Genomic DNA, 16,883 nt, shown 5'->3' with positions numbered 1-16,883 from the left:
AACTAAAGCCGAACATGTTGACAACTTACATCCGCGGTTGCAGATTGAAGCACCGTGACCTCCTGTCCCGTCCGACCAACGAGCAGGTAACTTTTACAAGCAGACGGAGTGACAGCGGGGACAGCCAATCACATGTACGTTAGCGAGAAACGGTATAGCCAATCGGAGAGCGATTTTCAGGTTAGAGGCGGGACTTCTAGCAGAGACCGACTGTTAACCCTTTGTGTGCCATAATCATTTGACTAAACACTACGGACAGCGGACACAGCGGCTGAATATTGGGTAGGGACCCAATTCTACGCCCTTGACCTGGGTGAACTGAGCTGTTGATGTGTTAATGTGTCATCACCAGTTAGTGTTTTAACTTCAACCTTCAAACCTTCACTGATCCCATCAGCCTGTGGGAAACACACTCCCTTTAGACATTTACCAGAGTTCCCACCAGAGCTCTGTAGCTGCTGCTGACCTCATCTCTGATGCTCAGCAAGTTGAATTGTGGGTAATTTAGGGTCAAACGTTTTGATGAGGACAAATGTTTGTAAAGTAAAAAAAAGACGATTCATCTGTTTCTTCCCCAGAGCCATGAACCACGCTGAACTGAACTGAACTGAACTGAACTGAAGTGAACTCACACATGCCCGTCACTTTAAATCCCACCTCCCACTGTGAATACTTGATTTATTTTATTCAGTGCAATACTTTATATTTTATATAATATATAATTTAGCCTGTATTTATTCTCATTTTCTTAACTCAAAGTAGATTTGTAGATGTTCAGAGGATTTAGACGTATGTTTCTTATGCTCCTGAAGAAGAAGCTCAACAAATGTCATTGTCTTGTGTGCAACAGGCTATTCTATTATATTCTATACTATACTATACTATACTATACTATTCTATTCTATTCTATTCTATTCTATTCTATTCTATTCTGTTTTATTCTATACCATATTATACTATTCTATACTATATTAATCCATTCTATTCTATTCTATACTACTCTATTCTATTCTGTTCTATTCTATACTATATTAATCCATTCTATTTTATTCTATTCTATACTATACTATACTTTACTATTCAATTCTATTCTATACCATACTATTCTATTCTATACTATACTATACTTTACTATTCTATTATATACTATACTATACTATTATATTATATTCTATACTATTCTATTCTATTCTGTTCTATTCTATACTATACTATTCTATTCTATTCCATTCTATTCTGTTCTATTCTATACTATACTATTCTATTCTATTCCATTCTATTCTACTCTATTCTACTATTCCATTCTATACTATTCTATTCTATTCTATTCTATACTATACTATACTATACTATTTCATTCTATTCTATTCTATACTATTCTATTCTATTCTATTCTATACTATACTATACTATACTATTTCATTCTATTCTATTCTATACTATTCTATTCTATAATACTCTATTCTATACTATTCTATTCTATACTATAATATTCTATTCTATACTATACTATACTATACTTTTCCATTCTATTCTATACTATACTATTCTATTGTATTGTGTTGTATTCTATTCTATACTATACTATACTATTTCATTCTATTCTATTCTATTCTATATTATTCTATTTATTCTATTCTATACTATACTATTCCATTCTATTCTATTCTGTTCACAGAAGCTTTCCCCTCTCATTTCATTTTATTTTATTTGATCCTCCTTCAGCTTCAACAATGTTATCTGTTGATCTTGTGTCTCTACAGTGAAGCTGAACTTTATAAATAACAAACCTCTCTCTCCTCTCTCCTCTCTCTCTCCCCCCCCTCTCTCCCCCTCTCTCCCCCCTGCAGACGATGCACGCCCACTCCCAGTTCTGCATGAGCGGAGACTTCACGCTGGAGGGCACCGAGGCCAGCATCAAGCAGCTGGCGCGGGAGGAGGCCGACGAGCACTTCGTGGTGGTGCTGAGCGACGCCAACCTGGAGCGCTACGGCATCAGGCCCGAACGCTTCGCCCAGGTCCTGACCTCCGACCCCCAGGTCCACGCCTTCGCCATCTTCATCGGCTCTCTGGGCGACCAGGCCGAGAGGTGAGGAGGAGGAGGAGGAGGAGGAAGAGGAGGAGGATGGAGCTTTTAGGCGGCGTTGTCTCTCTGGTAGATTGAGGTTCACTGCAAAAACTCTAAATCTTACCAAGAATATTTGTCATATTTCTTGTCAAAATGTCTCATTTCTAGTCAAAACTAATCTCTTTCCACTTAAAATAAGACTCATCACCTAAAAATTAACTTGTTAGTCTACTTGCCAGACCATAGGGCCCCATTGTGAACCCGGAAATGTTGAGTACCCCAAAGTTTTATGTTAGAAATAGATAGTATGGGTCCCCAATATTCAGAAACTGCCGGATGCTAACTTATATATATTGGGCAATTATATATTGACATAATTAGCATAAATTAGCATAATTGCCTATATGGGCAATATTTCAACAAAATTGACTTGGCTGATCTGGGCAATATTGGAGTGGTTTTAGGGGTTATTGATGATGCTGAATCCATTTCTGACATTTTCAAAATTCAAAATGGCTGTCTAAACCGGAAGTGACCAGATTTTAACCGCCAGTGGGCCGATTTTGATGGATTTCAAAATCTGGTCACTTCCGGTTTAGACAGCCATTTTGGATTTTGAAAATGTCAGAAATGGATTCAGCATCATTAATAACCCCTAAAACCACTCCAATATTGCCCAGATCAGCCAAGTCAATTTTGTTGAAATATTGCCCATATAGGCAATTATGCTAATTTATGCTAATTATGTCTGTTATGCTAATTGCCCAATATATATAAGTTAGCATCCGGCAGTTTCTGAATATTGGGGACCCATACTATCTATTTCTAACATAAAACTTTGGGGTACTCAACATTTCCGGGTACTCATTGTTGGCAGGTAGACTATGTTTTTAGATCATTTTTACTTGTTTCAAACTAATTTTCACTTGAAATAAGTAGAAAAATCTGCCAGTGAAAGCAAGTTTTTTGTGCTTGGAATAAGAAAGAAAAACTTGCTCCACTATCAGATTTTTCTACTTATTCCAAGTGAAAATATGCTTGAAAAAAGTAAAAAAGTGTCTTAAAACAAGCTACTTTTAATGTGATGAGTCTTATTTTAAGTAGAATGAGATTTGTTTTGACTAGAAATGACATTTTGACTAGAAATAAGACAAATATTCTTGGTAAGATATTGAGTTTTTGCAGTGTTTAGTTCAGTTTAGTCGACACAAAGAGCCAATAAAAATAACAACTGGACTTCAAAGTGAAATAGAACAATGAGCTTCAGATTTTAGTCTGAGGAGACTCGTGTTCCTGCCGTCGACCTCTATTGTCACGGCCCAGATTAACTCCTGAGCTCTGGAGCGAGCACAAAAGAGAGAGTCAAATCCTCTCCTTCCTCTGATTGGCCGGCTGCTCCGGGCCGCTGCTGCTGCTGTAGCTCCAGGGGCCGGGACCCTTCACATCCTCCGTGCTGAGGGCTCAAGGGCCTCGCACGAGCCTTTAAAGAGCCGCAGCTCTGTGGTTTAAACTGCAGCCGGAAGATTAAAGAGCTTCCACGACGACAATGACCTGCTTGACTGCAAAGAGGAGGAGAAGAGAGAAGAGAGAAGAGATCAGGGAGAGGGGCTGAAAGGAGTTAGAGCTAACTCCAGAGCTGGGAATTACCATGAGAATAAGATATTAACATGTGGGAAAACTGTTTCTATCTCCATACAGTATAAAGGTAGATGTTTGTGTTAAAGCTCCATACAGTATAAAGGTAGATGTTTGTATTAAAGCTCCATACAGTATAAAGGTAGATGTTTGTGTTAAAGCTCCATACAGTATAAAGGTAGATGTTTGTGTTAAAGCTCCATACAGTATAAAGGTAGATGTTTGTGTTAAAGCTCCATACAGTATAAAGGTAGATGTTTGTGTTAAAGCTCCATACAGTATAAAGGTAGATGTTTGTGTTAAAGCTCCATACAGTATAAAGGTAGATGTCCATGTGTAGTGTGATTATAAAGCAGCTCTAGGTTCTATATTAATACTGTGAAAGTATCAAAGCCTCAGTCCACAGAGAAATACACACAGCCTGTATTCAGAAACTGAACCTTAAAACCAGCCGTCAGGACTTCCTGTCACTTTGTGATGTCACAACTAAGCCCCGCCCCCTCACCACCTGGACCCACCATCCAACAACTTTGCAGGATTTGTGGTTTCTCTGAGTGTTTTATTCTGAAATCTGATCTATTTTTTTATTGGATCAGGCATAAAACAGATAAAACACCTAAGAGAAACCACAAATCCTGCAAGTTGTTGGATGGATGGTGGGTCCAGGTGGTGAGGGGGCGGGGCTTAGTTGTGACATCACAAAGTGACAGGAAGTCCTGACGTTATACAATATAATCTGTAGTGGTCAATAAGATCTATAAGAAGATATATTTGTGCTTTAAAACCATCTCAGTGTTAGTTTTCCATCTCCTCTCTCTCCCTCAGCTTCTCTCTAGAACTCTACTCTAGTAACAACAGGTCGGTGTCGGCCAATCAGAAGAGAGGAGGAGGCTCTGGGTCTCTCTTCTGATTGAACAGTGCAGATTTCAGAATAAAAGACTTGGACATTGAATCTTTAATAGACGAACCGCTGTTTGAAAGGAAGAATCTACGAGCCGATGGGAACAGAGCAGAAAATAAAGAGTCTCTAGTTTCATGTGAACAACTCAGAAACAGTGGAAATGTCACACACACACAGACACACACACACACTGTCGGAAACGTCTTGTACCAGTTCACACAGCAAAACAAGCGCTCGTCTGTCTTGTCTTTTTGTTTTTTATTCTGTAGCCGACGCCGTTTCTGTTTCTCTCCCTCAGTTTGACCCCAAACTTCTGTCTCTCTCCGTCTTTGTCTCACTCAGGCTCCAAAAGACTCTTCCAGCGGGGAGATCCTTCGTTGCCATGGACACTAAGCAGATCCCGCAAATACTGCAGCAGATCTTCACGTCGACGATGCTGTCCAGTGCCTGAGCCGCCCAAACACACACAGACACACTGCAAAAACTCTAAATCTTTCCAAGAATATTTGTCTTATTTCTTGTCAAAATGTCTCATTTCTAGTCTAAACTAATCTCTTTCCACTTTAAATAAGACTCATCACCTAAAAATTAACTTGTTTTCAGATCATTTTCACTTGTTTCAAACAAATTTTCAATTGAAATAAGTAAAAAAATCTGCCAGTGAAAGCAAGTTGTTTGTGCTTGTAATAAGAAACTTGCACCACTGTCAGATTTTTCTACTTATTTCAAGTGAAAATCTGCTTTAAAGAAGTAAAAAGTGTCTAAAAACAAGCTACTTTTTAATGTGATGAGTCTTATTTTAAGTAGAATTAGATTTGTTTTGACTAGAAATAATTATATTATATTATATTCTTGGTAAGATTTTGAGTTTTTGCAGTGCACATACACTTTATCTCACACATCCAGAGCCTCATCATTAGTTCTTCATGTTCTGAAGCGACTCATCACCGCGTGTCCTTAACCCACGCCACGACTGAACTGTGATGTGACACGGTAACTACGGTGACACTGTGACTGGCTCCGGCCTCATGTGGGGATCAAACGCGGTCCGACCTGTTGTTGTGTCTGTGACCGGCGGCACTGACGCACACACACAGACACACAAACACATGTCTCTGTCCTGTTTTGGGTTGTGCACTGCAAAAACTCAAAATCTTTCCAAGAATGTTTGTCTTATTTCTTGTCAAAATGTCTCATTTCTAGTCAAAACTAATCTCTTTCCACTTGAACTAAGACTCATCACCTAAAAATTAACTTGTTTTTAGATCATTTTCACTTGTTTCAAACACATTTTCACTTGAAATAAGTAGAAAAATCTGCCAGTGAAAGCAAGTTTTTTGTGCTTGTAATAAGGAAGAAAAACTTGCTCCACTATTAGATTTTACTACTTATTTCAAGTGAAAATCTGCTTGAAAGAAATAAAAAAAAAAAAAGTGTCTAAAAACAAGCTACTTTTTAATGTGATGAGTCTTATTTTAAGTATAATGAGATTGTTTTGACTAGAAATGACATTTTGACTAGAAATAAGACAGATATTCTTGGTAAGATTTGGAGTTTTTGCAGTGTGAGTGAGAAGCAGCAGCAGCACACTGCAAAAACGCAAAAACTTACCGAGAATATTTGTCTTATTTCTAGTCAAAATGTCATTTCTGGTCAAGACAAATCTCATTATACCTAAAAATAAGACTTATCACATAAAAAGTAGCTTGTTTTTAGACATTTTCTACTTATTTCAAGCCTATTTACACTTGAAATAAGTAGAAAAATCTGATAGTGGAGCAAGTTTTTCTTTCTTATTCCAAGCACAAAAAACTTGCTTTCACTGGCAGATTTTTCTACTTATTTCAAGTGAAAATTAGTTTGAAACAAGTGAAAATGATCCAAAAACAAGTTAATTTTTAGATGATGAGTCTCATTTAAAGTGGAAAGAGTTTAGTTTTGACTAGAAATGAGACATTTTGACAAGAAATAAGACAAATATTCTTGGAAAGATTTGAGGTTTTGCAGTGCAGCAGCAGGAGGAAGAGGAAGACGGAGGAAGAGGAAGAGGGGGGTCATGAACTTGAGACAACCTCACTTATTTTGGACTTCCTGCTCATTTATCGTCCGGGGAAACACTGACACCGACGGTGACGCTGACGCCACCTGACACCAAGTGACACTCGGACACGACGACGACGAGGAGCGGCAACAACTCGGCTCCTCCTGAGGAATGTCGGGACTGTGAGCCAGGAATTTCCCACCTGACTGCACACGCTCTTTAAAGGCCGCCGCCGCCGTTGCACAACCCCCCGTGTGTGTGTGTGTGTGTGTGTGTGTACACTGAGATCGCCTTTCATTGCAGACCTCCCACTCCTCTCTCTCTCTCTCTGACACCCAACAAGTCCTAAATTAGTGACAGAGTTAGTGAGTCGCTGTGTGTGTTATTTATTTTACAGGTCCTGTGTTTTCCCATATTTAGATCTGGTTTATTACTGTAAAACATGTCCTGTTAAATAAATAAAATAAAATGAATGAAAAATCATCACAAGGGAAAAAGGACAACCATCTTCTGAAGGTCAAGTTCATAGGGAAATAAATGAGAAATTACAGCGTTAACAAGTGAAAAACTGTTGATTAACAGACAAATCTCCATCTGAATTACAAAAAATTAAATTAAATTAGGATGAAGTGAAATCACTGTATCTCTTTGTCGGTAAAACTAATCAATTAGAATATGTGGTAACACTTTATAATAAGTACACAACACTGTTAAGCATTAGTTAAGCATTAATAAATACTGAATTCTTCATTTATAACACATGAATACTCATTAGTATGTAGTTTATAAACACAGTTAAAAATGTTTTACTCATCATTGATAAGCACTAACTGTATTTATAAACTTCATACTAATGAGTATTCAATGCGTTATAAATGATGAATTCAGTATTTGTTAATGCTAACTAATGCTTAATAGTGTGTAGTTATTATAAAGTGTTACAGAATATGTTTAATTTGTTTATTATGATCATTTTTGAAACATTAAACTAAACTAATAACAACTTTTCCCAAGAAGAAGCTGCAGTATGAAGCTCAGGAGACATTCAGGTTTTTTATGAATGAAAACAGTTCATATTGTGATGAAGTGTAGAATAAAACCTGATCAATAAAGTGTTTTATTGATCGGACATGAAGCTGCTCAGTCACATGACCTCTCTCTGTGTCCGTGTCTCTTCACAGACACGTGAGTCCAACACCAGTTTATCCTCCGGTCATTCACATCTCACTCTGCTGCACCGACCGGATCAATAATTATTATTAGTTCATATTGATCTTTGATAGAGGGAACGACCCCACCGACCTCTCTCTCTCTCTCTTTCTCTTACTCGACATGTTTCGTTGCTGAGGCGTTCGAGGACAACGGCATTAAACATGTTCATAGACGCACACTGCAAAAACTCTAAATCTTTCCAAGAATATTTGTCTTATTTCTTGTCAAAATGTCTCATTTCTAGTCAAAACTAATCTCTTTCCACTTTAAATAAGACTCATCACCTAAAAATTAACTTGTTTTTAGATCATTTTCACTTGTTTCAAACTAATTTTCACTTGAAATAAGCAGAAATCAGATTTTCAAGTGAAAATATGCTTGAAATAAGTAAAAAGTGTCTAAAACAAGCTACTTTTTAATGTGATGAGTCTGATGATTTTAAGTTTAACCAGATCTGTTTTGACTAGAAATGACATTTTGATGAGAAATAAGACAAATATTCTTGGTAAGATTTTGAGTTTTTGCAGTGCATTTTAAAATACTACGTAATGGTATTCATTTTGAATGTTTGTAGTTTTATTTAATTAACTGTACATTGTTGTTAATTAATGTGAGATAAACTAAACATAATGTACCAAATTTTAATAAATGATGTTAAACAGTGCTCAGACGATTCCCTTTAGTTTTTGTCCTGTTGCCTAATTACTGTAATTATTATTACATTTATTATTACATAATTGCTTACCTCATCTTTAGCAGCTCTATGATCTCCAGGTTGAACTGAAGCATCATTTCTACACTTGTTAAGATGAATAAACTCATAAAAAGTACACAATAAAGATCCTAAGCTCCGCCCACAAAGTTTATTATTATTAAATCCACAAATATCTTCTGTTATGGATCAAAAACTACAGATGAAACCTTTAATAACTGCTCTGTAACATGTTATAAACACAATTAATTGTCCTATAAAGACATTTTTTATATTATTAACTGATGTTTCATTTATTATTTGTGTAATAAAGGAGGAAGTACAGTCGTTAACAAACACATTCATCAATAATTAATAACCTTTTCGTTAGATAGTTCTGGAGCTTGTGATGAGATCATGTTGAGTTGTGTTTCTCCTCTGCAGTAACGCACAGTGTGTGTTATTGTGTTTCTATGTTTTTGTGTTTTTCTTTCTCTTGGTTCTTAGAAAGCCGTGGTCTTCGTAGAATCTCAGCCTTTCGCTAGAGCTGCTTCCCTCCCGTTTCCTCCTCGGCCTCGGTTTTCACCCAGAGGGGCCTCCTTCCTCTGACCAACACTACACAACTGCTACACAACTACACAGATACACAGCTACACAACGGGTGGAGTCAGGTACCAGCCACCAACTCAAGATTCAAGAGAATTTATTTGTCACAATAATACAAGATCATTGCAGTGAAATGATAATATGTGCAATACTCCAGTGAAAAACAAGAAACATGACAAGACAGCAACATTAATCTGACTAAGGGAAACTGAAGAAAACACACTGATGTTATACTCTAAACTAAGTACACACACTTAACAACAGACAACAACAACATCCAACAATTCAATTAAAGGGATATGAGTTTAACCCATGGTCCAACGCACCATAACACATAACACCGAGTTAGACCCCCCCCCCCCAGAAATGAAGTCTGCTAACCGCTAACTTCTCCAGTTGCAGCAACGTTAGCAATGACCGTACCATAAGAGACGAAAACAACTCACCCACTCTGCTCCAGTTATACGCTATGCAGCAACTTTCCGTGTCCAGCATAACATTAGAGTCCAGGCACTGACAACACACGTCCGAGTCCGACTGGCAGCACAAACATCTGGTTTCAGCGGCCACCGACAGGCAGTGATCACCACACTGACCACTTGATTCCCCCAGGTCCAGCATTTAGACTCTACCAGTTCTCTCCCTCTGTCACTTTTAGCCTCCATTTCCAGCACATAGACACCACCGGTAGCTCTCCCTCTTTCACTTTTCTCCTCCATTTCCTTCAGCTTGTCTTCAGTAAACTCGGTCTCAAACTGATAGTAGCGTCCATCGAAATGAAACCGGTCGTCGTTGTTCTCAAACTGCATAAACTCAGCCGTGTTGAGGGAGTCTATGTGCTGGACCTGTGGGAATCAAGTGGTCAGTGTGGTGGTCACTGCCAGATGTTTGTGCTGCCAGTCGGACTCGGACGTGTGTTGTCAGTGCCTGGACGGTATGCTGGACGCGTAAAGTTGCTGCATAGCGTATAGCCTAACTGGTGGAGAGTGGGTGAGTTGTTTTCGTCTCTTTTCAATAGAAACCAGGCTAAGCTAACAGATGTTTGATGCCTCGTATTATGGGATGGGACTCTGTTTGTACTGTTGATGACGTTTGGTACTGTTCTGAGCATTATTTGTGGCTGTAAGTGGCTTTTTGATCGGTTAATTGCGCGTGGATCAATAGACTGTGCTGTTTGTTATGGTGCAGTCATTGCTAACGTTGCTAGAGCTAGAGAAGCTAGCGGTTAGCAGACTTCATCTCTCGAGGGGGGGTCTAACTCGGTGTCACGGTGCGTTGGACCATGGGTTAAATTTACGCCGGAATAACACTTTAAAAAGGCAAATGCCCATACTGTGCAAAGTGATGATAAACATTTAAGAGCACTGGTGCTAGCTCGTTAAAATTTAAAATGTAGACTCCTCATCACATCTGCATCGTTTTGCACATCCTTCATTGTAGCTTTGTGTTCTTCTTATTCTTCTTTGTGTTTCTGAAGATAATGTTTGTGTTGTAGAGCCAAGAGGTCCTGGCTGCAGACCTCCACTGTGAGGTCGCTTCCGGTGCAGGCTCCACTCTCAAGCCGCCTCCACTGTGAGGCCGCTACCGCGGCAGGATACTCACAAGCCACCGTCACTATCAGGACAGGAAATGCACGGGATACGTTTCAAAATAAAATCGCAAGTACACTTCCGGTTGAATCGCTCTCCTCACAAAAGCATGAATTAGTAAAAATATGATGTAAAATCGATCAATTGCTATAGTATATATAAAATAAATCTTTTGATATGGACAATTGAAGCATTAGCCTTTGTCTTTTTCAAAACAATTCTCATTAATGATTGCCATATTATGTAGACTCTATAGCATACACTGCGCTGCTTAACTGTACAACTTATCATTATGAAAAACAAACGGTGGGTGATAATCGGGGCTCAATTGTCTTTGTGGCCTACTATAAAGCTTAGGATCTTGAAAAGAGGCCAAAATAGTTGATCAATGAAAACAATGTAGGGCAGGAATAACATAGGTCAGTGCACAAATTTAAGTTATTACTCATATTCATAAGCCAACATCTCATAAGCTGTCATAGGCCTTTAAGTTTTATTGTGTACTATTACTTCACTGGCTTTTCAATATCATTTAACTTTGACTTTATTGCACTGCTGTTTTACTTTTTTTTCTTCAATTTGTTTTTCTGTTGTATCATTCTGTATTTTTATTCATAATCACCATAAATTTCGAATAGTTTCAAATAGTTTGGTTCTATGTCTATGCTAATGTTCTTGTGCTGCTGGAACACCTAAGTACCACTAGATACAACCCTCTTGATATCTACAGTATAATCCAAGTGAATTATTAAGTGATCAAAGAGAAAAAACATTAAAAAAACACAACATGATCAATGTTCTGTAGCCCTTTATTTCCAGAACACAAGTCACTCATCTGTGTGACATTCACAGTAGGCCATACAGTTTCTTTTGTCCATAATTTCTTCACAAAATGTCCACATGTCCTCAGGGGAGAAAAATGTAAATTTGAAGGGCTCCAGGATGGATTCCTTCTCATCGTCGTCCAGTTGTTCTGTCCAAATCCTCCCATACTGCAGAGCAGCCTCAGCCTGGTTCTCCTCCCCCATGCACAGAATATCAGGCAGGCCCACTTTGGCAGAGAACAATTGTTCATTGGCCTCAACCCACTCTGCTGCATGTCTGCAATCATGGAGAATACGATCTTCAACCGAGTCCTATGGAAAAGACAGAAAGATGTCTGTACCATAGCTGCTGCACCAACAGTATCTGACCAATAGATACTGTGAAAAAGCTTACCCATTCCACTGGTGTGTCCTTGTCGGCAGGTCTGACTGAGACCTCAGCCTGCTGCTCTTCATCCTGAAAATATATAGGCAAAATGATCAGTTGTAATATTCAAAACACAAGCTCCAAAAAGAAAAAAAGAAAAGATCCAGCAGTGCCCTCCTCGACATATTAGAGATCATGCAATCATCCAATCATGCATGATCTAGACACTTTATTTTTAAACTGCAGACAGAAGGTCTAACCTCAACTTGTGAATGGCATGTTCTTTAAAGCGACCCCACAATTGCAGTAAAATTGGAAAAAAGATTGGTAAAAAAAATAGGGAAATAGAAATGCTGGTTTCTGACCTGAAACAAAAGAAAAACTCAGATGGAACTCAAACAAAATTTAAATCTGACCTCAGTTATGTCATCCACCTTCCTTTTCATCAGCCTAAACACTGGTGGCACCTCACCTCGCAGGAGGGCTTTTGATGCATCTGTCCAGTGGGCGAACAGCTTTCCATGGCTCAAAAATGATTAAACAATAGAAATAAATAAAACATTTCTTGCAACAATTTCAAGTCAATATCAAAATCTTTGCAGTCTCACCTTCCAAGGTCAAAGTTTTCCATAAGGATGATACACCACCACTGTCGCAAAAGTGGCATGTCCATCTGAAAAGTGAAGATAAAAAAACAAAAGCCTCACACCATGTCATAATAAATGTTTTGTTGTTGTAATTTTGAGCTTACTTTGATTCCATGAATGAACTTACAATAGAAAAGTCATAGGGAGCATCCAGTGTGGTGTAAAAGGCATTCTAGGAATAAAACATAGTAATTTTAGTTTAATGCTGATATCTGTAACGCACACAGAATTGCACAAATAATTAATACCATCAACATGAAGATGCCACAGTCAATCCCGTATGGTTGTCGTGGAAAACTCTAGATATCAGAAAGAAGTCAATTATGTAATTATTGTTTTACAGTATTTAAGTATTCAACTATTAATATATACATACTTTATACTCTTACCTGAATTTGTAATCCAGTTTTCTCTGTCCAGTTGCCAGGATTTAGTGACTGGGAAAGGTTTCTAAAACAGTTGCATTAAAAAGATAAATAATAGTAAATAATATAATGATAAATATGGGCTCTTTTCACATGCATCACTGGTTCCGATTCAGGACAGACCATCCATGCATCCCTTTCCATGCAGTCACACTCCACACATTATTTCAAAAGGCTTTTTTATGGTGCCAGTTTCTTGACTCAATTGTATGAAATACGTTAATGTTGGTAAATCTGTAAAACTAATATAAGATTTATAAGCATGATTTGATACACAAAACTACAATTGTACTTATGTTGCACCATAAAAAGGCTGTCACACAGATCTGAACATGACCTGGTTAAAAAACTAAATATGGAACTCTTTAGAACAGCTTTGGAACATGAACTCCAAAAAGCACACACAAAAAAAGTTTTTGTTAGTGACCTCATCAGCTCCCTCATCTCCTTATCACCAAATCCTAATGGTGCTTCAGCACATTTGGAGTCAAGAAAGACTATTTCTCTCTGTACTGGTTTCAAAACCTGTAATTGTAGTTAGTGACATTTGAACTCAACATTGTGTGAAAGTGCAGCACAACACAATACAACAACAGCACTGCAATAGAAAATGAAGATACTTTTGTTAATATTTGATATAAATTTTCTGTGACATGCAAACCACCTGTTACAGTAAGCATCACTACTTACAGAGAGCAGGAAATGCCCAGGTTTCCACACAGGAATGACAATGGCATCTCTGATTGAAGCATCATTCTAATACAAAGGAAAAGTTCAAAAGCAAACAGGTAAAATACACAAGAAATATAATCTGAATAAAATTCAGTAGGATAAGTTGCACTTACAGGTAAGCTTGCAAGTGGATCACACAATGTTGGTTTTCGCCAGGTTGGTACAATATAGAGGTCAGCAACAAAAATGGTTTTCCCCTGTGTAATACATTTCAAATGTGAGCAAATATCCATAAAATATAAAAAGGAAAAGTATACTACGAAAACAATATTTATGTTTTATACCTGTGATTGAGCAATTTTCTCAATAACTTCAAAGCACGCATTTCCTATCTGCAAACCAAACAAAAAACAAAAACTTGGCAGTGACATACAAACATGATTAGCTCACAATTAAAATGGGTTCAAATGTTAACTCACGGTTGATTCCATTTCCTTGTTCAATCCAAGCCCCCAGAAGTCAGCTCGGGTCAGGCAACTTTTTCTTGTTTTTACAATGAGCTCGCCCGCTTGGTTGTCAGTGTCCAATACGTATTTAAGCTGATTGTTGAAGAAGAAAAAAAAAAATCATAGCAAGCATATTTAAATTTATAAACATAGGAACATGGGTGGTAGGGCGTCAAGATGAGAAGCACGTATCTGTCTAATATATCACACAGCTGTTTTTTTCAAGAACACATACCAGCTGCTCTTGGGCAGGATGAAGCTTGAAGGACCATGATGATCGGCATGGTCTCACATTCTCACTTTTTGTGATCGTTTCACAATGTGGTCCACAGGCATTAGTGTCTATCAAAAAAAGGAATTAACATAAAATCTTGCCAATACTATTTTGTGTTGATTTTAAAAAAAACAACCAAAAAAAAAAAACACCTACCTGTGTTTGGGTCAGTGGGGAGCACATGGAGCTGCTGAGATGTTCCAGCTACTGCAGGATGATGCTGTGTAGGCATATCAGGTGCTGGGGGTCCTGAGGTTTAAGAAATCATTATCAGGCAACATAAGCATTATATTTCCAATTACCACAAAGAAACAAAACATATGTCTTTAAAATACTTTTTACCAAATACTGCTTGTCCAAATTTGTCCAGTGTGATGTCTTGCAAACGATGCGACTCACGTCCTCTCTGTAGTTGCTTTTCTAAAAGCTGTACATTCGTTTTGTTGTTTCTGTGATGTATTAGGTTTCTCATCAAAAAAACGTGTGTTGAGGATGCCATGTTATTGAGGAAGTAGTTGTTTTTGCGCATACATGAAAAAAGTTGTTCGGCCACTTGGCTATTCAATGAACCCTGAAGTTCTGGAACCAGGTTGATCCTCCTCAACACTTCCTGTGGGTCTTTGGTATTGGCCTCATGGAATTTGTCATACAAGACATAGTGGTCTGGGGAGCCAGTGCATGGATGCCCATCTTTATCAGGATTCTGCAACATTTCAGTCAGCCATGGTAGGGAGATCTTGAGTTTGTTCTGCTGAGCTGCTGTGATGTTCTGTGGTGTCGATGCAGCCAATCTCCCTTCATGTGGTTGGAAAGGTATCACAGTTGGACAACGTAGGTTGACATGAGTTGCCAGACCCCGAGCAAAGTCATAAACTGCGACATTTGGCAGATGTTTCCAGGATAGAAGGAGATCAGCAAAATCTCGTGGAGACTCTGCACGCAGGTTAAACTTTAAACTGTACACCACACCATGTGGGCAGAGAATCACTGACCACCCACCTTCAATGGAAAATTGAAGAAGAAAAAAAAATTAATAATAAATGAGCAAGTAGCTCATCGTAGGTATTTATTGTGCAGTTAAATGTGACCCTTACCAGATGCTCCCCAGATTTTCTGGAATATCTTGTCGTATGAGTGTCGTGTCTTCATCTCTTGCCTAAGTCTAAGAATCAGATCCATCCGCGATCCCTTTGCATCCAAATTACAGGCCTTGCACAGTTTACGCACAGTTGAAACCTTTTGAAATACAGACAAGAAATAAAAGTAAGATGTTACTGCACAATGCAAATCAAACAAACATACATGCATACACAACAACTCTACCTTCTGCTTCATGAGCTCATCCACCAGCCGGTCCTCTGACACCATACTGACTTCAGCTTCAGTGGAGGACTTGGCAGAGGATGCTTTTTCAAATTCTGTGTTTAATGCCATCTCCGATTTACGTGTGTTCCTTCCTATCCATGGGCCCCAGTATTCATAACTAGGTCTTACACTGAAGCTGTTCTTTGCACGACCTGTGAAAAGTACACGTTACATTCTTAATATGCTACAGTGCATTGCATCATTAAGTTAGGGTAATTACTAATTTAAGGAAACATTAATATGTACATACTTTGGACAAAGCCACGGGAAATCATCTCCAGCTGTACAGAGTCCCAGAACTCTTCAATGTTGACTTCACCAGTGAAGTTCTCTGGGGCATCTTTAATGTCACTCACTGAAAAACAGTAATTAATTTAACTAGTTTTGAAAATACTATGATATAACTCCCACCCAACACACAAGACACTGTGACTTACCAGGGAAGTTGAACACTCCTTTTTTGTGTAAGTCCATAACAACTACTGGAGGATAGTTGTTATGGGTGTTAGTATAGAACCACCTACTGGTTGTTCAGTGGTACTGCACTTTACGGAAAGCCACACAGTCTCCCAGCCTGCTTTGCGTTATGTTATGTTGTTTGTATGTCACTTACCGTTGGGACTAAAGTAGCAGTGAAGCTAAGGACTCTGTCTCTTCTTTATTACACCATTACACAAAAACATGGTGTCAGAACTGGGATCTTGTCTCGCGAATCCGGTGTACGAAGATATAAAGTCAACGACGGAGGTGTACAAGTCGCTAACAGTTACCGAGAATGTCTGAAGCAGCGCCGGTGCAACGCCAGGAAATAGCCATGGCCGCGAACATTCCTCCGCCGACTCCGATGAAGCTCAGCGGCAACATGAGCGCAAATTGGGAAATCTTCAGAGCTGAATATGAGGATTATGCTTTAGCGACGGGCTTGGTGACGAGGCCCAAGGAGGTTCAGGCGGCGACTTTGAGGAGTGTTATGGGAGCAGAGTGTCGACATGTCTACAAGCACAACTTAACTCTGAGCGCGGATGAGCGGGCGGACGTGGCCGTCATCTTGGACTCATTG

At 38.6% G+C, this 16,883-nt stretch overlaps 2 protein-coding genes and 1 long non-coding RNA gene across 3 annotated transcripts in view; 1 reads left to right on the top strand and 2 right to left on the bottom strand.

Moving 5' to 3' along the window:
• The window catches only part of vwa8 (von Willebrand factor A domain containing 8), a 150,854-nt gene extending 145,774 nt beyond the window's left edge, over window positions 1-5,080 (top strand). The window contains exons 44-45 of the mRNA XM_085766068.1: window positions 1,851-2,089; window positions 4,947-5,080. Coding sequence (XP_085622194.1) covers window positions 1,851-2,089; window positions 4,947-5,055 — 348 coding nt within the window. The 3' untranslated portion in view covers window positions 5,056-5,080. The remainder of the gene's footprint in view (window positions 1-1,850; window positions 2,090-4,946) is intronic.
• A 5,527-nt stretch (window positions 5,081-10,607) lies between these two features.
• LOC146965569 (uncharacterized) lies at window positions 10,608-12,820 on the bottom strand. Its single transcript, XM_085765056.1, has 6 exons — window positions 12,709-12,820; window positions 12,543-12,607; window positions 12,351-12,459; window positions 11,962-12,024; window positions 11,633-11,879; window positions 10,608-10,768 (listed from the first exon to the last, which is right to left on the bottom strand). The coding sequence occupies exons 2-6, from the start codon at window positions 12,605-12,607 to the stop codon at window positions 10,608-10,610; spliced, it is 645 nt and encodes a 214-aa protein (XP_085621182.1). The 5' UTR covers window positions 12,709-12,820.
• Window positions 12,821-12,975: 155 nt separating this feature from the next.
• Window positions 12,976-14,708, bottom strand: LOC146965568 (uncharacterized). Its single transcript, XR_015034610.1, has 6 exons — window positions 14,615-14,708; window positions 14,420-14,526; window positions 14,158-14,277; window positions 14,023-14,070; window positions 13,852-13,935; window positions 12,976-13,762 (listed from the first exon to the last, which is right to left on the bottom strand). It is a non-coding gene; the product is annotated as an uncharacterized LOC146965568 (long non-coding RNA).
• Between the last annotated feature and the right edge of the window lie 2,175 nt (window positions 14,709-16,883).

This window comes from Trachurus japonicus, chromosome 21, assembly GCF_045865225.1.
Source record: "Trachurus japonicus isolate A0001 chromosome 21, Traja_1.0".
NCBI classification, from domain to species: Eukaryota; Metazoa; Chordata; class Actinopteri; order Carangiformes; family Carangidae; genus Trachurus; species Trachurus japonicus.
Note: the sequence above shows the minus strand (reverse complement) of the source record. Positions and strands in the feature narration are given on the sequence as shown.

Coding starts and splice junctions, on each gene's coding strand:
- LOC146965569 (XM_085765056.1), bottom strand. CDS start 12,607: ATGGACATGCCACTTTTGCGACAGTGGTGGTGTATCATCCTTATGGAA. Junction 12,025..12,350: donor AGGTGGATGACATAACTGAG/GTCAGATTTAAA, acceptor ATATATTTTCAG/GATGAAGAGCAGCAGGCTGA. Junction 10,769..11,632: donor TGAGGACATGTGGACATTTT/GTGAAGAAATTA, acceptor CTGTCCTGATAG/TGACGGTGGCTTGTGAGTAT.